This window comes from Eleginops maclovinus, chromosome 12 (genome assembly GCF_036324505.1).
Source record: "Eleginops maclovinus isolate JMC-PN-2008 ecotype Puerto Natales chromosome 12, JC_Emac_rtc_rv5, whole genome shotgun sequence".
NCBI lineage: Eukaryota > Metazoa > Chordata > Actinopteri > Perciformes > Eleginopidae > Eleginops > Eleginops maclovinus.
The window spans coordinates 23,777,548-23,803,822 of record NC_086360.1 but is presented as its reverse complement, the minus strand read 5'-3'; the positions used below and the strand labels follow the sequence as shown (position 1 = coordinate 23,803,822).

The following is a 26,275-nucleotide window of genomic DNA, read 5'->3' as shown; positions in this document are numbered from 1 at the left end:
GCACGTATTGTAAATAATGACATGTCATTTCAAATTTTACAAATAATATAGAAAGTAAAGCATGTTATGTAAAGGTTTAAACTCTGTCCTTCTGGTTCTTACACAAAATAAAATACTCTATTAATATATTTAAAACAACTGAAGAAAAGCTGATAGGTAAACACTAGAAACGTCCTTATTACTGGTGAATGGTTTCACCGTAGGCTTAGAAATTAGAAGGTAGCAGTAGAACATGAAATCAACGCAAACGTATCCAACCTGGCAACGCAACAAGGCTCTCCGGACGTTGCTGTTTTGCCCCGCCCTCCTGTTTCAGAAATCTTGGTCAAATCCCCTGATTTCAGCCTGTCAGGCAGCACTCACTCTTAGGCTCTGTTCACTCCAAATAATATGTGTCTATTAAAACATTATTTCTGGATTCTCCGTCAATTTTAAAACAATATTGGGTCTGGCTTTGGGGTTACCTCTACCAATTATAACAGAGGAGGCATGCTATATATACGCAGCCTCCATAAACTCAGGTGGAGCTTTATCTGTTAGACATAACCCAGGGGAAAGTTACCCAGGAAATACCAGCAACCCGCCAATTTCTAACGCTAGTGAAGTTATGTTGTTGTTGCTGTCTGATTATTTTCGTGAGTTGGTTACTAACTATCAACTGTATCAGTGGGGTCTGCAGTTTGCTAACTAATAGATAACCTTACACGTTGTTTGTCTTGTATCTTTTGGCTGAATTACAAGCGTTATCATAATATTGAGGGGCAGGTAATGTGTAACAGTGTTCTCAGACCTAGTTAGCTAGCCCGGCTAAAACTAAGTAAACGTCTCATATTCAGATCAAATTATATGTCATATTTTCTCATCATAGTAAACTTACTTCCATGACATGGCGATGTGGAGCGACGTTGAGCTTCTGACCAACGATGACACAAACACTATCCGCCTCGGCAGTGTGTCCAGGGAGGAGAATGGTAGCGGCTTGTATCAGGTGGACACACTGGTCAAAATCTCCACTGCCAATGAGGTAATTAATATATGATAATATTTGAATCTCGAATATGCTCATGTACCCTCGTTACTCCAATTTTACGACACGCACACACCCAGGGTAACCAAGTACATTTACACGTGTTAGAAGTATTCAAGTAAAAGTAAGTACCAGAGGTTAGGAATACTCTGTTACAAGTAAAAGTCCTGCATCAAAATGTTGCACAAGTAAAAGTAGAAAACTATTAGCATCACAATATACTTAAAGTACCAAAAGTAAAAGTACTTATTATGCAAATGTGTCCATTTCAGAATAATATATCATATGTTTTGATTATAATTATTGATGCATTAAAGTGTTGTCAAAGCTAGTTTTAATTCCTCTGTATTCTGCAGGGTAGCTTGTGAATTTACTCCAGGTTTAACTAAAGTTGTATTTAAGTGTTGATTTATATTTCCCATTATTGATCAAAATTGTAAAGTAACTGGTAAAAGTGCCATACAAATAAACGTCCATGTTAATGTGGTGTTATGTTAAAGTACTTAAAGAGTTAGTAGTGGGTCTTTATGGTGAGTCTATCACACTGATTTGATGGTATCGCTGTGTGTTGCAGGTGCATAGAGATCCCTGTCTGTCCTCCTCCAGTGGGTCAAACTGGAGCATTGTTGTGGCTGACAAGACAGTTATCCTGTTTGACCAGAGCTATCAAACCATCCTGCTGCTTCTGCATTTTGGTATGGTCTACCTCCATCTTTATTTAAGTATTTAAATTGTACTAAATAAGTAGTTGTAGTCACTGTTACTTCATCCTGGACTGTGACTGAATATCTGAGGAAGACACGTTTCTGTTGGAAAGTAAAGAGTTGGTTGTAAACCCATGAATAATAATAGAAAATACTGTAAATGATCAGTCACATGCCAGATTTCATCATGCCCTTTCGTATCAATGTAGATTGAATAAGTAACAACTGTAGGTTAAACCTGCAACTCGTTTTTTCAGAAACTGCTGTGGATGCCATTGATGTCTGCCTGGAAGGACAGTTTTTGGTGGTCTGTGAAAGAAATGGAAACTTTCATTTGATCTATGTTCCACACAAGAGAATCCTTCTCACCCGGGTATGTTACCTACTTCTCATGGCAGATACCAATAAGATAATGTCATTTCAAAATGTCGTATTAAAAAGAAGCTGATAACCTGTAGTTTATGCACACCTGCAGGTATGTAAGACTAATATGTGTTGGTAAATATGGTTTGTTTTTTATTCAACAACTCTGACCTACCTACATTTTTTACTACAAAAACTAAGAACAGTTTTGTCTCTTCAAATTATCTTTTATTTCTTTCAAGAAGTGCATAATAGTGCATCCCTATTAGGATTACGTGAGATATGATCCCTCTGTGTCTGGCCTCGAACTGTTACCCATCTGATTTCAGCGACAGCACTTGAAGAAAAGTACACAACTATAGATGAAGGCCCCACCAAAATAATCCAAACCCCTTTGTGTCTTTTTCCTTAAATGAGCTGCGCAGTGTATTTCATTAAAGTACATTATGTTTGGTATTTTGAAGGCGCTGGTGGAGGATCCAGCCACTGAAGATAAGAAAACCTATCGGTATCTCATCATAGAGGAGGACAAAGCATCTTTAGGTGAAATTCCTATTTGAATACAATCAATTAAAGTAAGTTCAATGGTATTAGGAAGGAATTTCTAGCTTTAGTTTAATTCATGTTGTTTTGTCTTCGCAGGGATATACCATGTGTTCCTTCTTATAAAAGATGGGTTCTTCCACATTACAAACCTTGCATTGGCAAAAATCGAGACAGGTATCAAAACACCATGTGCAGTAAAGTTATGCTGAAGACAAATATGTTAACAACATAAAACATAAATTCTTCCTTTGTCAACACAGCTATTGAAAAAATGGATATGGGATCTTTGAAAGAGGTACGTTAAAAGAACCTTCTTTCATACAAATGCACTTTTTTTTTTACAGCAGAACTTTAATTTATCTTTCCCTCAACTCAGCTCCAGTCGCTCATCAAGATAGACTTCTGTTCCACCAGCGAATACCACGAGGAGGGCTGCAGCACAGCAGTCGTGTTCAACCTGGGCCCTGAAATCCACTTAATAATCGGGGTCAGTGAGAAAAAAAGTGTATTTACCAAATGCAGTTATGATATATTGGTTGCATGTGAATTAAAGCATATTATGGGACAACATCAAATACAATTTTTACTTTACGACAAATTGCTTTACTTTTACTTCCATCCCTTTCATACTTTGCTGTTGCCGGTCTCATTTTCCTGTAAATAAATTGTGTTTTTAAGATAACATTGAAACCACGCTCTACCAGGATATTAATACAAACTCTAAATTAAGTTTTATGATATATACTTAAAATGACCTTTCCATAAATGGTAGTTATACCTTTATACAAAGCAGTAAAACCACATGTAAATTGTCCCATTCTTACCCTTACAGGGGGATAAAGAGAATGTTTTGACTCACTGGACGATGGACCCTCATCAGGCCAAGATGTGTCTCACTCACACTGTGGACGACAGCTTGATTCCAGGTACGGTCTTTCTTTTTTAAGACACTAAACCTTTTAGTGATGAATCTAAAATGTACGTTTTTGGACCCAGGTGTATATAGAGTGAAGTGTTGAGTATTGGGTAAAAGAAACCAAATAAAAACACATTACAAAGTACATCATGTTGGTTTTACCACACTTGTTCTCCTGTTTACTTCAAAGGTGTGAGGAAGATGGTGGTGGCAGACAACCTCTTGTATATTCTTGACACTGAGGTGAGTTTTGTTGGTGTCACCGGTATCCATTGCATGAGTTTCCATCAAAAAGTGTGTGAGTTTAACAAAAAGATGATTTATGACTTGGTGTGTTTGCAGGATTCCCTGAGTCTTTGGGACCTACATTTTCTGGTCATGATTCACTGCTGGCAGGATCTTGCTATTCATGACTTTGAACTCACCACAGAGTGTGGCTCCGTTGTGGCGTACGTATCAATGTTTCATCACAGACTGTAGCTATAGAATATACAGAGGAATTTGCCTTAATTAATTTATGTGTAATTAATAAAAATGTGTGTATTTCAGCCAAGACACGGGCAGCATGAAGATGATCACACTGACTAAGCAGGACAACAGCCAGGTACTACTACTCCTTTTGAAGAGTGATAACTATCTTAAATCGCAGAATAATAAGCTCAGACTCCTGATCTTAATACACTGGTTTTTACATGTTCAGATCAACTCAATGCAAATAAGATTCCTGCCCTCCATGACGGTTTGCTACTCTCTGGATGTCTCCTCAGTCTCTTGTCTTGTCCAGACAAAAATAAACATGGTAAACAATCAACACTTACTAAATAGTTTTATGTATGCATCTATAGTCAGGTGCTCTTTCTAGATGGTAATGTTCCTGCACATTTAAATGACCTGTTTTATCCTTTGATTTCAGGATACCATTTATTTAGTTGAGGGGATTTGTGAGGATGCAGAAAGGTGAGATAGGTTCTTTAAGACGCTGAGACAGTGCTTTGTAGATAAGGTGAATGTGTTGAAATAATAAGGTTTGTTTTCTTGTTCATCAAGTAGTTGTGGAGAGCCCATATCTTCTGTTGTTGTCAGATGCTTCACAGAGGCTTTGCCGGAGAACAGGTACTTAATTTTGAATATATACTGTATCTTTATTGCAGATTTTGCAGCTGTAGTCCACAGGATGTCAGTATAACTCGACTTGTGTTCACCCTTCTCTCTTTTTCAGACTAAGCAGACTCCTTCACAAACACATGTTTGAGGAGGCTGAAAAGTTTGCCATCACATTTGAGTTGGATTTAGAGGTAAGTCATTTTCCTCAGTAAACAATGGAATAAAATGGTGCTCTTAGAGTAGAAAACATGTTTCTATGCTGATGGTGTAATTGTGTTTTTTTTTACTGCTTGTACTGGGGCTATACAAATTTTTCAATCCTGTGTTTGTTCAGCTCGTTTACAAGGTGAAGCTTGACTTTGTGCTGGAGCAGCTGGCCTCCGCCTCTGTGGGCGGCTATGGAGAGGGTGTGTGGTCTGAACTTGTGGAGGAGGCCAAGACCAACCTGATGAAGATCACAGTCAGTTATTAAGCCTCATCTCAATATACCAAATGATGACTACTAAGTTAGTCGTAGCAAATTAAAGTTGAAGTATTAACCTCTCACCTTTGTCGTGCTGCCTAGGATGAGCAGTATGTGGTGGAGTACTGCCTGAAGGCTCCATGGCCGACCTTTGAGACGGCAGAGAAGATGCTGAACCACGCTGCCACGCGATACTCCTCTTTACAGATCCAAGAGGCTCTGGCCAGGCTGTCTACGTTCTGCAGCCTGCACGGCCTGGAAAACTTCAAGTAAATTCAATTCTTGGTGGTCTCCTTTGTTCTACAGTACATTTTCCAATATATGGTTTGTTTTAGACTCAAATTACTGCCAATTACTTAAACCAATAGGTATTTGATCTGTAAAATATCATAAAGTTGTGGAAAATGATCCCAGATTCCCAAAGTCTGAGCTGATGTCCTTAAATGTCTTGATTTCTGAGTAAATATGGTTTAAAAAAGCAGTACAAGTCTATTGTCTAACCGTTGTAGCGTCTGTTATTCTGTCATCCATAGTGGCATCGAATGGATTGAGTTTCTGAACAGCACGGACAATTTGGGAGATATTCTCTCCCACCTGAGAGAGGGAGACTTGAAGGGTGCACAAATCATATGGCTCAGATATGAGGTAAAGAAAGGCTGTGTGCACTCAGTGGATGAAACACACATGTAAGAAATATCTCAAGGTCAGTTGTGATGTTGTTTATTGCTGTGCTTTGTGACAGGGACACATTGCAGCCGAGTTCGATGAGAGGAATCTTGAAGCTGTGCTCGGTGTTATCCCAGAGGACCTGCCATCCCAAGACCTCTGTCCTTGGTTCAGGACAGTTTTTGTTCCTTTTGTGAGGAGAGTGCTTCCATCAGGACGGGTAGGACACATTCTCTTAATGATAAAATACTCATTTCCCCATATGGTGCCATGTTTTCAGTACTAAAAGTTACTTCTTGATGTGTCCATAGAAAATCCTGGCGAGATGGCTGGAGCAGAGAGCGAGGAATCTGGAGTTGACAGAAAAGGTAAAAACTAAAACTAACTACTTTGGAATTATACACCTACCAATGGTGATGATTGTAATGACTTAAGGAAAGTATGGCAAGCTAAAATCACAATAATGGATCCATCACTTGCTCAGTACACTTTATAAACACCTTTTTAATTGTTGTTTTTCAATTGCTTGTATAAAAAACAAGGATTATAAATGACTGTTGTTCTAGGGCGCTTGGCCCCAGAACGGGTTGGACTTGGCCGTGCTTGGACTGCCTTCGCTGCTGACTTGGATGAAGTCTGTAAGTACAAAACAATGGTGCCTCTACAAATAGGATCTATACGTACGATGACATTTTAACCTGTTATGTTATCAATGATTTATTCCCATCCTTTTTTCCCCCAGGATGATGATTATGGTGCAGACGAGGTGGAGAACCTGAAATCCCTGGTGTCGAACCTCCGCCAGCTCCTGGACCTCCAGCGGAAATACAGCTGCAGACTTTCACTTTCAGTCTTTGAGAAGGTTTGTTTCCTCTTGTGACTAATACCCTTCCAAACAGGCTTCCCATATCTAACATGAAACACTTGCACGTTTGCACATGTATATCAAATGTTATCAAATGGTACATACTTCTGTTTATGAGACATTATAAGTGGGTCTTGTGTTGATGTTCCTATGTTTATCATTTATATTTTAAAGGGAAGTGTACGGAGCGTGGCTTTCTTCATGCTGGACAAAGTGCCGGCTCCTGAGCTGATCGCCGCCACCGTGGAGAGCCGTATCCTGCCGTACGCCGAGGAGCACGAGACTCCTTTTGATGAGCTGCTCCTACAGTACATCAAGGTAACACCTTAACCCCTGCAATGCTCACTGGAAAAACACACTTCATATCCCAAATGGGTGAATGATTGTCCTCTTTTGTTCACTAGGACCTGCTGGAGCGCTGCAGTTCTCAGACCACAACACTGTTCACAGAATGGGAAGCCAAAGCAGTCGCAGTGTTAGATTGCATGAGTGATACCGATGTAAGTTTCTGTAAATACACACTTTATCAAAAATGGCATAGAAACCAAAACCACATTCCCACAATAGCTGACTCAAGATTGGTTTGAGCAAACCCTTATTTATAGAGTTGTGAAAAATATGCTGATTTGACATGAAAGCGCAGCCTTACACAATATCCCCCTGGCAAAGAAAATGATAAGTTAGTAAAAACAATCTAAGCTTTATTAAATCTCACAGCATTGTATCTTCTTCCAGATGAAGGTGGATGCTGTGCTGGAGATCATGCAGAAAGCTGTGGTGCCCTGGAGTAACGTGGTAGAAAAGCTGGTTCAGCAGTACCTAGAGATGGATGGACCAAAGTATGTTTGCATAATACTCACTATCATTGCTTCACACAAGCAAAAGCTCCTTTCTAAATAATCTTCTTCTGGTATCTTCTCCAGGCAAGAGCTTTTAAAGGAGAGCTACCGTCTGATGGAGATCAGGAAACTCCTCCGGGGCTACGGGATCCGCAACTTCAACCTCTCTAACAGCACTCAAATCATGGTACGTTTGATTTAATACCTGAGATGATTATCTGCTTACGAACCTTCTGTAACGAACTGTATATCTTCCCTAGACGCTGATCAGATACATCCTAAAGCAAGACCTGCCCATGTCCTTAGAAGACTCCCTGACTTTAGCCGAAGCGTACAAACTTCCCACCTCGCAGATTAATTACTTGTTCTTCATCCAGCTGATTGGCACAGGCAGGGTAAGCTCATCCACGGGAAGATATGAAATCACCTAGATTAAATGTTACCTTGAAACTCTGATAGGGAAGTGTTTTGTGCTTCTTCCAGACCGAGGAGTGCATGACTGTCCTGAAGAAGCTGTCATCTGCAGAGGCCGAGTGTGTGATCGAGCGTCTCACCACCTGGGCCAGGCTGCAGCTGGAGGACAAAGCCCACATTTCTGACGAGGTGAGGAGAGGAAAAGATGTCTGAAAGCAAATGTGCTTTTTACATTCTTCTATTTACAGCGGGGGGGTGTCGTGCTTTATCTTTTAAGCGTCCGCGACGATACACGACACACAGGTACAGGAGGCGTAGAGCGAGGAGCTCATTGTCCGCTAGTTAATCGGTAGCGGATGGCGTCGTGCTCGCGGACGGATAAAAAAACAAAAACTAAATGGGTCGCAAAATATACTTTGGCGGCCGTTGATATACCTGGACGGCCCGCCCAAGTAACGTCTATGTGTGGGAAACCCTGTACTGTACCAAGGTTTCTCCCTTGGAGCATTTCCCTTGGCACCTGTGCTATGATTACATATTTAGATCCTTGCACAGCTATAAACTTTAGAAATTAGGGATTTTATTCGTTAGTTGAAAGAGGCAGAAAACTGCACATGGAAATGTAACTATCATTCTTTTTTTATTATGGCTTTTTGTGTTTAGTTAATCATTTAATAAAATAATCAATAATGTTGGATTTCATTTTTTTAATACAATTGAATCAAGCCGTAAAGCGAAAGCAACGGGTTTTTTATGTCTTCCTTATATCGTTGCTTCAAAATAAATCAGGAAACTAATATTAATGTGACAAGAGGTGAACAGCACTATGGTAAGTGACCACGGGGTAGTCACCACTATTATCCGAAGACTATGGCATTGTGTACTGTGTAAATTAACCTGGCAGCTTGCAGACTCATCCTTATTCCTTCGCTCTTACTTGAAGTTGTAAGGTTTACGAAATGTAATTTAAAAAATGAACTAACATTAGTTAGCTCGATTAATATAGAACAATCATGCATGTCTCTTCTGTGTCTGTCTTTAACAGCACAAGAAGAACCAGATGGTCGTCGCTCAGGGGATGGTGGAGGCTCTGAAATACATGCACATAATCCAAAAGCGTAAGTACTAACTTTACACAGTGTTGAAGCCTTTTTCTTGAGTAAGTGAAAGTATTCTTCCTAGTTCCAGCTCTTTACATAACTCAAGAGGCTGACCTCCATGTGTTGGGCGCCTTAGGGAAGTATAGTGTACTTTTAAGCAGTGAAACATCACATGCTTTAGATGCATCAATCACCTTTTAAAATCTATGTAGACATGTAACACAGCAGGTTAGGGTAAAAACAGTCCAGGAGTGTCACCGTGTTTCATGTCTCTGCAGGTGATGCTCTTAAAAGCATGGAGTGTGAAAACAACCTCATCATGTTCAAGGCCATCGCCCACCTACAGGTGAGTCTCATTTAAGGTATTGATATCCTGCTTTTTGTACAAATATGATGACATTGTGTTTCTAATGCAGCACCTCTGAAAGAATCCTTTAATACGTTACGGTTACAGACAGATCTGCGATAAAATAGACCAAATGTTTTCATTTCCCCTCTTAGGGTTTTGCAGTATCACTGTTTCTAAACAAAGCACATCTCGTTTGATGTAATTTATTCGGCAATAATAATCGTGTAGTGATTCTGATCAGAGTGTCTTCCTTCAACCTCTGTCTGTGTCTTCAGGAGGACTTTGATGTCTTCTTCACCCCCTCCAACTATGAGGATCCGAGCATCAGAAAACAGATCCAGGAGCATCACATCACGGCCTACGAGAACACGCATAGCCGCCAATCATCAGAGGCCAAGGCTACGATCACTCCGGTTGTGGCGAATGATCCCGATGGCAAAACCAAGACCATTTCCACAGAAGCTGGCCTGCGTCGCCTGGGCAGGCAGCTGCAGCGCACCGAGCAGGAGCTCTGGTCCGACTTAGCCCTGCGCGCCCTGGGAGTGGGGAAGGTGCACAAAGCGATCAAGATCCTCAGGTGTGTGGATGCTGTGCCGTGTGAAGACTTCTTTAAATATGTCTTAATTTACTACAATAATCAGTATTCAATTTTCAATTCTGATCTTCTTTACATTATTCTATTTACATGTACATAGACTCCTGCATTTACTTGTTCACTTACAACCTTCTCTGCAACATTTAACCAATTGTTTTTATTTATTTTGGACATTTATACAGTGTACTTCGTCTGCATTACTTGCACATTGGTCTTGTAGGATTATCTTGCACTTTTTTATTCTACTCTGTTTCTTTTTGCACCATTTTATTGTTTGTTTTTATTTGTTATATGGTTTTAGGTCTTATATATATGATGTTGCATCATAATCAGAATTCCTCTATTAGTCCCACAGCGGGGATAAGTGACATAGCAGATAAAATGCAAGCAATTCACATAAGAAATAATCAAAATAAAGTACTCATCCAAGGATAAAAAACGAGTATCAGCGTTTAAATAGGTAATGGACATGTTATCAAAATGTGGTTTTGCACATGCATTTATTTTCCATTGCCATATCTACACTGTAGCTACTCCACATATATAACAATAAAGCCTTTGAATCTTTGAAATGACTTTTAAATGACAAAAAACATTAATGGATAACCTTTAACTTTCCCTTTCCTCCTCCTCCATGTCTTCAGTGAGCTGTATGAGCACCACTACAACACCAGCACAGGGAAGGTTTTGTTCACCGCCGCCAAGACGTTATGCCAGATGCTGGAGGCGGACGTTCCCATGGTGCTTCCCGCCGACACGGACCTGCCGGCAGTCATCCATGATCTGGCCTGTCAGGCTATCACTCTGTGCCACTCAGGTGATTGACACGTGTAAAACATCACTGACGTTTGTAGGATGAAGCTGTTGTTTATTACTTTCATTATTTGTTCATAGTTGGCCATCATCACGTGGGTGTGGTTTATTGTATTTACCACACCTAGTGAATGTCAGGGTTTGTGGAAAGAAGATGAGGGGGAGCTAGGTTCAGACTTGTGGTCCCGCTTTTGGCTATTGTTTGTTTTACGTTGTTCATTAGACATCTTAAACTTTAACTTTAGTTCAGACTTTCATCCTCAAAGCCCAGTCTTAGCCTTTCTAGCGACTTTATAGTAGTAGTGACAATGACGTATCAGCAAGGTTACATAAGATGTTCCACTCTTTTTGTCTTTTTTAAACACACAAAACAAAACACCCCCCCTCCCACCAACCCGCCCACCCACCCCGACTGGACCAAACAACAATAATAATGACAAAAAAAGGTATCTCTAGATAACTACTCCTACATAAAGTTCAAATACAAACAAATGAATAGGATCACCATGAGAGAAAGCGTGACGTCAGAGCTCTGCATGTCAGGCCAAGTAATTTAGAGCTTGGGCCCGAGCCACAAGATTCCATTACTGACTACTTATAACTTGGTCAGTCAGTGTGCCGGGGAGTTCTCGAAGATTACTAAAGTATGACAAAAGAGGTTCCCAGACTGACCGAAATTTGTCTGAGCCTCTCATTGCAAATGTAATCTTCTCTAAGTAGAAATAGCATTACATCTTTCAGCCATTGTGCTGCAGTGGATGGGATATTTGAACCTCAGTCGATTTTTAACTAGACCTTTTGATATAATGACCGTTTCAGATCTTCTGCTGGACTGTCTGGAGCTCTGCAAGTGCACACACATAGCGATGGATGTCTATCATCAGTGTCAGTTATCAGACGACTATGGTTTTATAGCCAAGGTCAGTATCTCATGTTCTCCATCCAATGAGGCTGTTTGCATGTTATTTTGCTCTGGTATTTTCTTACTGCTAACATTTGAATCAGCTTTTGTTATAAATAAGTAAATCTACCATTGAAATCTTTTGGATAGAGGATTATCTATAATCTTCCATCATTTTGAAGCAGATTGTTGTACAACTACAGTGAAAGACTTTCCTTTTTAATATGAATAGTTCAAAATGTTCCCAAACATTAACAGGAAAAGCCCCTAGAAGTTGAAATTGATAAATGCCAAACCTTTGTCTGTGACAGGATTCAACCTTGGAGACAGAAAAAGACCCTCACTCTCAGTGGAGCTTTCAGGATGTTTTCAATGAAGATTGCATTGTTCTGGACCCGGTGTCTGTGCTTCCAGTCCAATATGAAATAACCAACTGCTTGCTGCCTATTTCTCTGGGTAAGATGCTCAAAATAATGTTCTATTTAATGTCTCTGTAGTATTTCATCCCCACCATAAGGTAGCGGTGGTTTTAATGAGCTGTTCCTATCCTGCAGATACCAAGCTGTACCCACTGGACTGCTCCTGTCTGTCACACTGCTCGTTTGAAAACGGTACCGTATACAAAGCTTGTATTTTAGAAGTAAATCAAGTATTTCACAAGATATCTGGGGAGGCTGCTTTTTGTTTTTATGCTTAAAACAGAAAACTCCTTGGAATTACAGACCTATTTTTTTAATTTGTGGTTATTATAGTGGTGTCACTGTTCATTCTTTCTGTTTGTTTGTGTACCTTGTTTGTAATTATGTTCCTCTCTCTTTATTTTCCCCGGTTGTTTTTTTTATGTATCCTCTCTTGCCCTGCATCTTGCATGAAGGGTGCTATATAAAACATTATTAAGTGTTCTCTTCTTGAATCTCTCTTGTGTGGCGCACCTGCAGGCTCAAATTACCTGCAGCCCCTCCTCGGGCCCCTGGCCAACATGCTGCAGTGTTTACAGGAGTGCAGTCAGCTGGAGCTGGCCCTCAGAGTGCTCGTCAACTCCTACGGTAGCTGCCTGCAGCACGTCACCTCTAATGTTATGGACATAAAGCTCAGTGTGCAGGTATGACGGCAACAGTTAGATCTTATTTTGATGATTATTTCACCAGGGACAGGTGAGTATAATCAAAAAGTGAAAGCTAATTTGCAATGTAGGGTTATCGTATATAACTCAACAACAAATGCATAAGAAAACACAAACTCAACAAATGGTACATACATTATAACACAAAGAACTTGACAAGAACATACAAATACATGACACAAACCCTCTTTGCTCATTTCTGTTTATTGGTTTGCATTTTTTAATTTACACTCCAGATATTTAAGACTTTTTTTAAGACAGTTTTGTTGATACTAAATGCCCATTATCATTTATTTCTAAACAAATCTGATAGGCTAGCAGAGTTCATTTTGTGTCTAGCAGTATTCACTGGTATTTTCCACAGCATTCATAGTACAAGCTACTTTGCCTTGTGGGGTTAGCACATACAAATCAACAACAACTCATATTTCTATACATGTACATAACACAAAGAACTCAACAAGAACATGCAGATAAATACAGGATGCAAAATAATGCATTAAACACGAACCACTGTATCATTTATGACCATTTTACTGCTTTGAAAGGTTATTGTTTGGTTTCATTCTCCACGTGTTACTGAAGCTTTGAGTGCAACCACAAGCATCGATGAGCCTGGTTATTTCTAGAGGATTGATGAATCATGAAAATGTATAATATTTTCTTCTAATACCCACTGGTGCTCTCAGTTTCACTCCCATAGGTTTGAACATTATAATTATTGTCTTCTTTCAGCTGTACGATACCCAGAAGCTTAAGAATTACAACTTATGCTTGAATAATCTGCGTAAGACAACCACTTCGACTCTGGATGCCGTTGCTGTGGCTCTCCTTCACAAGGTGAGGCTGTAAGAGATGGTAGCAGATTGACCGTGTTTCTGTTTGCTTTTAAATAACTATCTCTGTTTTCTACGGGCTGCAGGTGTTCAACTGGAGGGTGGTCGATTGTGATTTGGCTATTGGACTCTGTACGCTCCTCCCCAAAGCAGAGGTCTTAAAAATACTCTGGAAGTTTATTGACAGCACCTGGCAGAACTATGACAAAATCTTGGTAGGCATGATCCCTTGATTGTCCAATATTTTATATATCGAAAGTTACATCTACACACACACAAACCAATGCCTTCATAGAGAGACATCCTATCTATCTATATATACTTTACATGCGCATCACACTCCACTCCATTACAGTAAAAAGAAAGACAACTAATCAATCCGTAAAGAACAGTTTGATGTTCTTGAGACAGTCTAACCAGCGATTGTCTCTGGATCCATTCAGGCTGTGGCCAGGATCGGAGCTAATCTCTGCTGCTTGTACGACGAGGTCGAGGAGCGAGAGAAGTTCCTCTTCGTCATCACCGATGCTGAGTGGGGCATCAAGCTCGCCAAACTGGAGGTGTGACGATGATGAGAAGTCACGTTTATTTTCATATTATACTCCACAAGTTGCTGTCTTTCTTGACTTGGTATTTTAACGTGACCTGCCTCTGCTCTGCTACAGATATCCATGCAGCCTGTGTTCCGTCAGCGTCCGGAGATGAAGAGGAGTCTGATCCCTGACCTGGTGAAAAACAGGAGGATCACCCCGGAGATCATCTTCCAGTACTGCAGGTCAGCTGCCTACTCCAAACTGCTTACCTTAGCATGACAGTTGTAATATTTGCAACATACTATACTGTGTCGGTTTTTTTGGAAAAGCTGCCTCTGCTCACCCTCTGCTTCCGCCTGCAGCACTTTTGGCCTGGACCGTGACAGTGTGATCAACCAGTACATCACCACCTTACTGCTGCTTCAAGAGGACGGGGATGGTGCCGGGGACCCGGGGGCCAATCAGAAAGAGATGCAGCCTCTGTGTCATGTGGATGAGCTGGAGCGAGTCCTGCAGATCATCCCCATGTTGCACAACACCAGCGAGCTCACCGACACCCTCTGTGCTGACATATATAAGGTTTGTGCAAGGGGGGACACAAAGAAGAAGGATCAGTGTTAAGTGTTTTCATCCCTCGTACAGGAGTGGAATAACTTCTCACTTCTGAGCCAATAAGGTCGCGTTCGCACCGACCTTGTTTAGTACGGTTGAATTGAACCCCTTGGTGTGGTGTGAACGCAGTCCGCACCAATACATAGGAAAAGTAGTATTTAAGAGTAATTTCCTTTTGACTAGAGGAGAAGTTAGCAAGTTGTGGCTAAATAGATGTTTTATCCAGGCTGTGTGTAACGTTCAGTAGCATATAGGGTCATGCTTTCATTCACACTGAACTCAATCATTATTTCACAGAGATATAAATAACTATAAACATGTGATATAGGCTATATTTGCTTCTGTGACTGCTTACCTCACTGGTCCCCTGTGTACAGCAAAAGGCCGTGTTTCCATCTCCTCAGAGCCAATTCAAGGAAAACATATAACAGCAGTTCACTTAGGTAATGGTGATTGGACATGGTTTCATCCATAGTCTAGCTTTTAAATGACAACAGCCCTACTACTTTTTCTTTCAGTTGCCAAACCAATAACTTAAATTCGATCCAGAATAATGGACACACAAAACTTGCAATGGCAAACAGAGTCAACATAAGACTGAACAAGTTATTAGTTTAGTTTAAAATGTCCTCTGTACATATCACTTACAAAGGATTTGGCTTTAAGTGAAGCTAATGCAGCAGCACTTAGTCTGGTTGGGCTTATCGATAGGTAAATGTACCTCGAGGATTCTTGCTTTTGAGTTTGTTACTTCATGGTTGAAAGCACTTACTGTATTTCGCTTTGGATAAGTGTCAGATAAATTGGTGTAACTTTTAAAATGCTTTTCTCATACAGCTCAGCCCTTATAACTACGAGAGGATCGAGTTAGTGCTGAAGATCATTCAGGCCGCAGATGAGAATGTGACAACCTTTTCTGTCAGCCGGGTAAGACAAACACCAGGATTCATTTCAAATTAAAGAGTGTCTGCCCTTTGAAAATAGCTTAAGTGGACTACTAACGCTGTCTTTTTGTCCACAGGCAATGGGCCTCCTTCAGCACCTGAAGTCCTACAAGCGAGTCTCTCCTCCCTCAGACGTGGAGAACGCGTATCTTCTGGAGAATAACATGCTGCCAAACCTCCTGTCCAACAGAAGACTGCCCTTCCACCTGCTCATGCAGACCAAACACTACTGGAAGATTATCTGTAAGTTAGACACTCTAGTTTCAATATTATTGCAGACAAATTCAAAGTAATCTTTTTTTATTTATTACATCCTCTACCTATTTCCTATTTGTGTCAGGCTTTATCTAAAAGGAAGGAAGTGCTCTATTTTCAAATGTTTTTCTGTCAGTGGGCGATAGATGAGACTTTAGATACTAACTGTTTATCTTTCCTATGTTTAGCTCCTGAGCTCAGCGAGGAGACCTTTCCTACTCTTCTGCTGATTAGCAAACTGATGAAGGTAAAGCACACTTATCTGAACAGTAGTTAAGGTCTTCACACAACAGAGACATCAATATACTTTTTATTAAGTAAGGGATAATGTGCAGCGAGGTGTTCATCATTGAAAAATGAGCTCCCTCTCTGCCTTGATCCTACTTGTTTAGATAGACTTGTTCAGAAATGCAACTTTGATGGTGATGTAAGCCATGTCGTCTCTTTCCAGGTGAGCCTCGACAAGTTATACATGTCAGCAGTGAACCATGTGTTTGAGCAGAAGATGAAGCCTTTGCTGTTGGAGCAGAGGAAGCAGGGTCAGGATCACCGCTACAATAAGCAGACCTTCAAGGTGGCCAAGACCATGATGAAGTACATCCACTGCATCCAGAGCCAGGAGTGGGCTGCGGCCACTGCCCATAAGATCACCCAGGAGCTGCCTCCAGGTCGGCGCATCACACGTCACACATCACACACTTCCACTACACAGCACTCAAATGAAATATATAATACACACCACAAAGATGAAATGGCTCATACAGTACATGCTAAAGGGTTCCTGTTCCCCACAGGCTACGAGAAGACGCAGTCCCTCCGTTTCTGTTTGACTCTTGGAGACGCCTGGCTGAAGGATCCGAACCTTGACGTCAGTATTTGTCATTTTTAATCTGCAGAAATAATACAGTACGGTTCCCTCAGGTCCTTGAATGTTTAGTGTCCCAAAAGAAAGAAAGAAAAATAGACATTGGTTATATATAATGCTTAAATATATATACTTTGTAAAAGAACAGATAGTTGAAGTGTTATTGCTAAGCTCTCTACATCTGTAAATAAGTCTTAATTTACATGATATATTGTTTTCTTTGCTGTGATGGAGCAGCAAAAAGAGCACAGTGTTCACACATCTAAGCCTCTCTACTTTAAATTGTCTGTAAGCTTCTATAAAGCTTCAGAGTATAAGATTCCCAGTGCTGTAACAGAAGCTAATCTTGATCACTGCTTCAAAATATCCTGTATTGGGACTTTGAAAGAACACTGCTGCTCGAGTCCTCACTAACACTAAGAGAGTGGATCACATCACTCCAGTTCTGAAGTCTTTACACTGGCTTGCTGTCTGTCAAGTTCTGCTGCTGGTTTATAAAGCATTGAATGGTTTAGGCCCAAAATATATTTGTGATCTCCTGATACATTATGAATTATCCAGAACTCTCAGGTCTTCTGGGACGGGTCAGCTCTCTGTCCCCAGACTTAACATGGTGAAGCAGCGTTCAGTTATTATGCTCCAAATATCTGGAACAAACTCCCAGAACCCTGCAGGTCCGCTGCAACTCTTACTACTTTTAAATCCAGGCTGAAACATTTCTTTTTGCCGCTGCTTTTAATTGAACTGTCCTGATCAAACATTGCACTGTGACTTTTATTCATGTGTTTGATACCTGGCATTTTATTATCTTTGCTCTTAAATGACTGTTTTTAAATGCCTTTTTATGATGTGTTTATGCTGCACTATTTTTTAACGCTCTTAATGTCTTTCATGTTTGTAAAGCACTTTGAATTGCCTTGTGTTGAAAGGTGCTATATAAATAAACTTGTCTTGCCTTGAATTAGAGGTAACTGGGCCTGAGAGGCAATGAAAAGCCGTTGAACAGTTGCTTAGAGGTCTCATCACTTTGACGCGTTTCAATTAAAAGAGTCCTGTAGTGGAGTTGTAGTTTAACGATGCTTAGCGACATACAAACGAAGATGGAGATGAATAACTCATGTTGGCGCTTACAGTTGGTTATTTAAATCCTCTCCCCTCTCGTTCTGAGCAGGAGGCAGCACGAGCCAGAGGGGAAACCTTCCTGTCGAAGCTGAAGCTGCAGTTCCAGCGCTCGGCCACAGAGAACACGCTGATAACGAGCCAGCTGAACAGCCCCGAGCATCTGAAGCTGACCGGGCTCCCGGCCTGGCTCATCGTGGCTCTGTACGAGCACAGCAGCGTGGAACAGCGCTACAGAGACTCGGGAGTTCAAGTCTATCCTGGTGAGCATGCGCTAAAACCAGGAGGGGGAAGTCACTAAGTACATTTGTATATGTATTTTGTATTTATTTAAGAACGGAATATGGTATATGGTATAAACTGGTCATTTTGTGCAGATATACACGCAGTGGTTAAAGAAATAGCCACCATTAACAACGTGGATCTCCTGAAAATCCGTAACATGATGCTGGAGAAATGGATTTGCAAAACAGGCCCAGCTGTCACCAAGGTTTGTCTCTCTGAGTCTCATTTTTATCAACCAATCAGTTTCTGTTCAACTGAATACATTGGGTTTTTCAAAGTTGGGTCTATTGTGTTTCGTTTTGAACAAAGCTTTCTTCTTTTTTTAAGGATATTGGTAATCATGAATGTGTCAGCAACATGGAGGAGGACCCAGACTTAATGAGGTAAGATCACTGCTTAAATGTAACGTTGAGTAATCACTTCTGTTCAGTAACAAAATTAAGTAATCATCTAGTTGTTCCTTTTGACGCTAAGTATAACACGTTTTGTCTTCCCCTGTCTTATTTCACATCCACTGTGGTGAGACAAAGAGTAATAACCCCCAAAAATGGCAACTAATCTGTGTATTGTGTTCATTGTGATGCTGTCAGGGTGGTGTACATGCTGCAGGCTTTCCCCATCAACGATGCTGTCCGTGTTCTGAACCCAATTCTCTCCGCTGAAACCTGGGTGAGTGATAATTGCAGTGAAATTGCACCAAAAGCCCAGAGAGAGAGAGGGAGTGGCTGACGTCTGTGTGTTTTGGATTTCCCTTTTTTTTTTAGCCTCTCAGCACTTCTGGACCTCGTCTGACATTCTGCCATCGAACTCGAGCGCTGCTGTGTCTCGTCCGCCTCGCTGACTCGGCCACTCTGGAGGCTCACCTGCAGATCCCCAGGACCAAAATGAAGTAACGGGAAATCTGTTTAATGCTGTTGTTGCATTTCAAGGGAGGTTTGAAAGTGGAGTTGTATGAGGATAGTTTATCAATTTAAACGGACAGGTGTAGGCCTACCGGAGAATGAAGCAAAGCAATGAACAGCGTTAAGTCAGCAAGACCAACCAAAAACCCTGATACAGTATATAAGTGTACATTTAGAATACTTCCACCGCTTTACCTTGCCGTCAGACAGCCCTTACAGACAGGGAACTGAAGCTGCTCCCCTTCCCTATCTGCCCACGCCAAAGCCAGCAGACTATATTGTGAGGAAAAAATCTGCGGTCACACCATAACAAAACCAGCTAACCAGTCAAGGGGAAGTTATTGGGGTTTCTTTTTTAATTGAGGCGGGTGGATATAACGCCTTTTAGTGCCGGAAAGTGTGGTATGACTTTTTTTTTAGGGTGGGAAAAATCCCTTTCACAGCAGTACTGGGAGCATGGTGCCGTGTAAGACGTGATTAGTTTACTCAGTGCTTGAATTGGACCATGGTCTCCTGCTGAAATGGTTATGTAGATGTGTGTGTTGTCTGCATAGCGATGGTAGCGTTGTAGATAAAACACAAGTGTTGATGAATGTCTCGTACAAAAATACTTTCAAACTTTCCTCAAGAGGGTTTGTCAAATGTGTTAATAATGTGTATGATGTCCCCCTGCAGATACTATCTGAAGTGCTACATCTTTGTCTCTCAACTGGAGGCGTTGAACATCCCTTACACGGTGCAGTCGTTCCTCAGTAGTCCCAAGGAGGGCTTGGTTAAAGGGCTCTGGAAGAACCACAGTCATGAGCCGCAGGTACTTTTTTTCTACCTGAAAACATTGAGACTTTTCACTCAAACCGCACAGAAATAAAGCAGCCTTTGTCCTCAGGCGGTGCGGCTGGTGGCGGATCTGTGCCTCGAGTATCAGGTGTACGACCCTCAGCTGTGGAACAGTCTGCTTCAGAAGCTGCTCGGATTCAACCTGGTGAGCCCATTTGCACCAGAAACACGTTATTCCTTACACAGTTAATGTAAATAATATCATACTTTTACATGTTGTTAGCTGAAATTAGGTCGTTCATACTTTGTATTTGACAGATAGTCTACAGATTTGTATCTTTCACTGTCAACTTTGATATATTTAGCTTTTTAGTTCAGTTTTATTTTCTATTTTGAAATGTTTCTATTCTTTTCTATTCTCTTTTTATTTTTGCATTATGTGAAACGCCTTGTTTCACCATGCTGCTGAGATGAGAACATTTCCCAATTTGGGATCAATAAACAAAAACGTATGAATTTTTATTTGAAAGTAAACTAGAATTGAACGCAGTGTCCCAAACATACGTGGTTTCTGTCTTTTAGATTTCCTTCTGTCTTTGTGCAATAGTTGAAATGGACATTACATGTATAAAGCCTGGTGTTGTTGTTATAAAACCTTTGTGTTTGTTCCCCCCCCCCTCAGATCAGCCACCTCCAGAAGGTACTAGAGGCATTAGTGGCTGTGCCTGCTCTCTGGGAGGTAACTGCATACTTCATCACTTTTATTTTAAGAAATGCAAATAACATTTCCATTTTCCTTTAGACATGTTGCATTTCCTATTTTCATCAGTCATTTGCATTTTCAAGCGTTACCAAAAACCGCAGAACAGAAATACTTTGAAATATATCGTGTGAACAGAGAGTTGGAAAGTTATATTGTGGTTTTAGTAGAGAGACAGATGGAGATTATGGGTAATGAGATAATGAGATATGACACCCAACAAAGGTTTCGAGGCTAGAAATAAACAATACACAGGGCCTTTAAATGTAAAGGGATTTAACTAATAGCTCGCGGGAATGGAAAATGCCTTTACTCCTACAACATGACGGGTGATGACAGAGGAAAGGTTTCAAAGCTAAACTTTATTTTACTCTGCTTTGTCGCCAGATTTCCAGTTTCTCGAGGACCTGGAGGAGTATGATACTGGCACCATTTGTCTCAGGTACTAAGATTATAACAGTCAATTCACTTCCATTAAATCAGGGATGGGCAACCAGAATTTAAAGGTATCCCAGTCAAAGAACCCCAGCCCTTCTTGCACTGGAGAGGTAGACGGGCAAGGAGGCCGTCCAATCATTTTCATGCAGAGTAAAGAAATGATTGGACGGGCTTATTACAGGCCTGCTACAGCTGCCAGATGTTTTCCCTGTTAGGGCACTTGATTTATTTAGTGCTGTCAGGTTTAAAGAGAGTTTCAACAAATACAATTAGACGTTTTTCTCCAATAAACTGCAAACACTAGCTTCAATGGAAAGGATTTGTGTCTGAAAGCTGACTGACATTAATACAGACGTGACCTCCTGGCCTGGTTTAATGAGATTTGGTGAAACGGAGTAACATGGGCCGTGGAAGAAGAAGAGATTTAGTGCCGCATTCATGCAATGTGGGAATGATTAGAACAGATATTTAGATCCTGGGAAAATCAACGAATGCCTGTTGGAACAAACACTTGGAAAAAGGTTTTGCTCACTCAGAGCGACGCAATACAACAGAACTTCTTTGTAGCGTCCTGTGGTTGCTGCACAATGTTGGGTAGACTAATTGATGGGCTAGAAGGTCATTCATTAACAAGTTCATTTAGATATACGGTATGTCTGCTCTGATCAGATGCCTCTCGAATGATCCTGACCGACTGATCTGTTTTCTTGCTGACAGCTTCTCTTCCTCTGAGTCCGGATCAACAGGCGACGCTCTACAGGACCTTTGTTCTCCTTCTCAAGTACGCTTTCACTCAAATAAAGCATTTACATCCAACTGTTGCATGATGGGACTATTTAGAACTGTCCTGGATCACTAGTCACAAAGAAATAGGAAAAGCTTCAGATTTTTAAGAATTTATCATGTATTTGATAAACTACGGACATGAATACTGTGTAATATACATTAAGAATTACAACATAAGACAATCATGGTGTGGGCTATGTTCAATTAAATGGGCTATTTCAAAATGTACAATGGGCCTCAGTGGGTCCGCGGGCTGTAGTTTGGACACCCCTGGTATAAACACACAAAAGAAAGTTCCACGATCGATTTGAAAAAGTGAAATATTCTCTTTACAGCTGAAGATTATTCAGTTTTAATCAATAATTGTTCAATATAATGTTGGTTTGTTCTATTTTGATTTAGTTTTTTTCAAAAAATATGTTGTTTTTAGAAACCTTGGATTCGGTTTAGTTTTGATTGAATATTTTTACCAAAGATAACCCTTATTTATATTATACCTGTGGCTAACATTCACTTACAGTTTTTACACCAGGTCTTATCTGTGAAAACGTGTTGTGATTCCCACTCACAGGTTTGAGTTAACGAAGGTTTTTAAATGAAAGGACAAAAGGCTGACCTGAATAATGTGTCACCTTCTCCTCATGTTTATTTCATGGTCGTTTCTTCCCAAGGTGCCCCTTCCTGCTGAATCTGGATCTGATAGGAATTGCCAATCGCTTCGCACAGTTCAATCTGCCGGCCTTTGCTCTGGGAGCTCTCCTTCTCATCCCCTGTGCCAACAAAAAGGCTCAGCAGATCCAAGTGAGTACATCCCTGTCGATGCATGCGAGAAGATCTGTTTCATTTTAGGCCCCTAATGACATTTCAGTACGGACCGTCTCTGTGTTTCCAGGGCTTCCTGTCAGGGTGCAACCCGGTCGCTGTCCTGGATCAGGTGGAAGAGCTCATGAATACCGGGGAGTTAGCTGGAGTTCCCTCACAGGTAAGATGCCAATTCAGCTTTATGTATGTTGTACTTTTCATACCCCAGGTGCAGCTCAAGGTACCTTAACGCCATGGCACTCTAAATTCAAACTAAAAACTGGAAATGAACTTCAATTCCAACGTTTAAACCTTTACGCCTTTTACATGCAGCATAACAACACAGTGCAAGGGACACAGGGAGGTAAGGGGTGTGATAAGAAAAGGAAAATACAATTCAATTAATAATGATCACTATCGGTAAAATAAAGGACACTAGACAAAATGAATAGATACCATAATATAGTACAAACTGTAAAATAAATAAAGCAATCAAAACAAACAATGATGATCATTAAATAAAAATGCTGTTTAAAAGACTAATTAAAAAGGGGGGTGTCGCTGATATTCACAAATGCAAATCGACAATTTACCTGTTTAACTTCATAAGAATTATGAAATCATTTTTTAAGAGCTATTTTATTTAACTATTTATATGCATATATAGGATATAGGATTAGATTATTAGTTGTTGTTTTTTATGTTCATGTCCCTCAACACGTCTTTAACATTGACCATACTGAGTTGTATCTGTGCAAAGTTTATCCTGTAGCTTCCGGTTTGGTTATTGGTGGCTTCAGGATCATATATATATGATAGTTAATGCGTTGCACTACTTTTGCTTTGAGTTACTTCCACTAAAATAACCGCAAAAGTCTGACTTTAAAAGCTAGAAAGTAGTTTATTGCAGCTCATTAATTAAAGCTATCTATCTATCTGGCAGTACATGCTGAAATTAAACTCATGCTCCGTTTAAGTGGGCTGAATAATATTTGGTACCGGTAACATGACGTCTCTGTGTTATTAACAACATGTTAGTGGAGCCTCTGCATGGCCCTGTAACCTGCTGTATATGAACGAGTCTCTATTCAACGTTAGCTCACCTTGTCATTGGTGTGTTAACGGGGATTTGGCTGACAAGCCAAGGACAGAGGCTACAGATCTTCAACACTCTGCCACGAGTCTCTGAACTTCTCAGGGTTCAAGCAGCAGAACAGACCCAGAGAAAGTGACCTTGTGTTGCTTGGGCCTGCGCTCTCTCCTGTCTCTTTCTTGTCTTTTCTCCGAGCCTGCAGCTCTGCATTGTGAGCCTGCAGCTCTGCATTGTGAGCCTGCAGCTCTGCATTGTGAATCTGTTTCTGCAGCTCTGCATTGTGAATCTGTTTCTGCAGCCCTCTTAACCGATAGTAAACAGGCTTACTGAGTTACTATTCTACCCACACAGTTATGTCTCTGGTGTCAGAATGTCTCGCAATGTTTGTGAAAACCACCACATCACTTTGGGTTAAAACGTGTTGTAACTGCATTACTGAGAATTGTTACGGGTATTTTATTACCCAAAATTCAGAAGTAATGCGTTATATTACTGCATACAGCTAAAAGTAATACAATGCTGTTACTCTGTTTTGTAACACGTTACACCCAACTCTGCATATATATAAAGTTATGTATGGTGGGAAGCTTATAAGGTGTTAACAGGAAGCTACCCGCGGTGCATTTGAAGGGTTTGAAGGTTGTTGTCTTGGTTTTAAAGCAACAATGTAAACAGTCATTTGATTTGAGACTTTGGCATTGCTTCGACTGTTCCTGCCATTCCCTTTTGGTTTCTTTGTCATGACATTATTGCCTTCATGATTCCTCAGATCAGGGAGACGGTTTTAACGTTCATCAGCCAAAAGGGTCAGCACCAGAAACTGTTGAAGACCAAACACCTAAAGCATCTGAAGCAGCTCATTGTGTCGAGCGGACAACCGAACCAGGTGAAGGACTTGCTGGACTGCCTGATCAGCCAGAACTGGTACGTTGTTACGTCTCTTTTTGTCCTCATTTCTGATCCAAATGTAGTCCAACAACAACAACATGGTATTCTTCTTCTGTTTTTCTCCATCTACGATTCTGAATGTACAGTATTAGAATGCCACATGGTGCAGGTGTCACCGCAGTAAAGTCAAAACTGACCCACCAGTTGAACATCTGCTCAAAGATTGTAGGTCAACCTTTTGAGAGCCTCTATGAATCAGCCTACGATACTTCTACAGAGAGTCGAAATCTGAAAATGTTTTGGTTTAATAATCATTTTTAATTCTGAAAAGGTCTTTCTAGGTATTCACCCCCAAATCAACTCCAATGTTGTTCAGGTCAGTCAAGCAGAATCTCATTATTGTCCTCACATTTAGGCATAATGACATTTAGTTTGGCATCTCTCACCTCATCTTCTCAGGTCAACTGATCAACTTCTCCTAAATGTAAAGTCAAAGCTCAAAAGGGACCGTGCTTTTGCTGCTGCGGCCCCTAAACTGTGGAGCCCCACGCCACGTCTTACGACCACCTCTTCTCCTCAGCGTTCTGCACTTTGGCATTTTGCTGTTATTTTTGTTCTCGTTTATTTTGTGTTGTTGCCTTTTTACTTTGTTTTTGTTTTGTGAGCTGCGCTGTCTTATTCTATATTTCTCTGTACAGCACTTTGGTCTGGAGGTTTTGAAATGCTTTAGAAATAGTTTATAAAAAGTTGGATTTTATTCTGCTCCTCAGTCAGGACGATGCTGACTCGCTCGCTCGTGAGTTCATGAAACTCCGAGAGTATCAACGAGGAAAAACCCTGAGCAACGGCTCACCTTCACCGAGCTGCATAAAGGTACCCTTATATACTATTGGATACAGCATTTATATTAGAGGAGTTTCATCCTAGCTTCGATTGTGTTCCTTTAATTCATTGAGGAACTGTTATAGAAATATGAAATACTGTGGTTTGTTTTTCAGGAGTTTCTCAACATGCAAAATGGAGTTTCAGGGTGAGCTGACAGGATTTCTGCAGATGTATTTATGTATTCTTCCACTTCTCTTGGGCTGAGATGCAATATTTGCACTTATTAACCATCTTTCAGTTATTGAATAAATGTTGTTCATTATTTGTTTCTGAAGGCTTTTAATCTTTCTTTGTTCTATAACCGCCTGGCTTATTAGTATATTGTTATAACTGCTCACTAACAGTATTAGAATAAACAATTTCATGAAAACTATTCGAAAGAAAACTCACTAACATGAAGAGTTAAGAGTCTGTGAATAAATGACTTAAACTTCAATGTATACAAAAAAAAGAAGACAAGCAGCTGTGTTGTTGTCGCCTGCTGGACTGTATTTGAAAGGTTTTGTCCTATTTTCTTTTCTTAATAAAATGTTCTGTAAAATGAGCAACGTTGTATTTCTAAACCACTCATTTTCCTAATTTCCTTTGAAAAAAAACGTCCTGCTTTCTTTCACCTTTTTATGACAGCATGAGTTCATATTTTTGTCACAAACGAGGAGCCGTTTGTTGTGCGTCGGTATCCAGCGCTGGGAAGTCACTAAGTACATT

At 40.6% G+C, this 26,275-nt stretch overlaps 1 protein-coding gene across 4 annotated transcripts; it reads left to right on the top strand.

Annotated features, from left to right (window-relative positions):
* The first annotated feature begins 500 nt into the window (after nt 1–500).
* Nucleotides 501–26,111, top strand: kntc1 (kinetochore associated 1). Of its 4 annotated transcripts, none has more exons than XM_063897341.1 (62): nt 501–635; nt 869–1,024; nt 1,602–1,722; nt 1,989–2,104; nt 2,559–2,637; nt 2,737–2,814; nt 2,901–2,935; nt 3,017–3,127; nt 3,473–3,566; nt 3,747–3,799; nt 3,899–4,005; nt 4,106–4,160; nt 4,257–4,355; nt 4,470–4,513; nt 4,607–4,669; nt 4,776–4,851; nt 4,995–5,120; nt 5,226–5,392; nt 5,657–5,768; nt 5,866–6,009; nt 6,101–6,157; nt 6,356–6,427; nt 6,532–6,651; nt 6,829–6,972; nt 7,059–7,154; nt 7,390–7,493; nt 7,578–7,680; nt 7,754–7,888; nt 7,977–8,096; nt 8,953–9,025; nt 9,286–9,353; nt 9,632–9,933; nt 10,596–10,768; nt 11,584–11,684; nt 11,977–12,121; nt 12,220–12,276; nt 12,604–12,767; nt 13,524–13,628; nt 13,711–13,839; nt 14,068–14,184; nt 14,290–14,399; nt 14,520–14,736; nt 15,607–15,696; nt 15,791–15,956; nt 16,157–16,215; nt 16,420–16,636; nt 16,763–16,836; nt 18,005–18,215; nt 18,330–18,442; nt 18,565–18,620; nt 18,828–18,906; nt 19,002–19,126; nt 19,815–19,950; nt 20,026–20,121; nt 20,599–20,655; nt 21,064–21,118; nt 21,832–21,895; nt 22,572–22,701; nt 22,793–22,882; nt 24,564–24,718; nt 25,453–25,555; nt 25,681–26,111. In XM_063897341.1, the coding sequence occupies exons 2-62, from the start codon at nt 887–889 to the stop codon at nt 25,714–25,716; spliced, it is 6,642 nt and encodes a 2,213-aa protein (XP_063753411.1). In that variant the 5' UTR covers nt 501–635; nt 869–886; the 3' UTR covers nt 25,717–26,111. The 4 variants fall into 4 exon arrangements, with proteins under 4 accessions (XP_063753411.1, XP_063753412.1, XP_063753410.1 ...); XM_063897342.1 differs by having other exon boundaries at nt 593–765; XM_063897340.1 differs by having other exon boundaries at nt 593–1,024.
* The last annotated feature ends 164 nt before the right edge of the window (nt 26,112–26,275 follow it).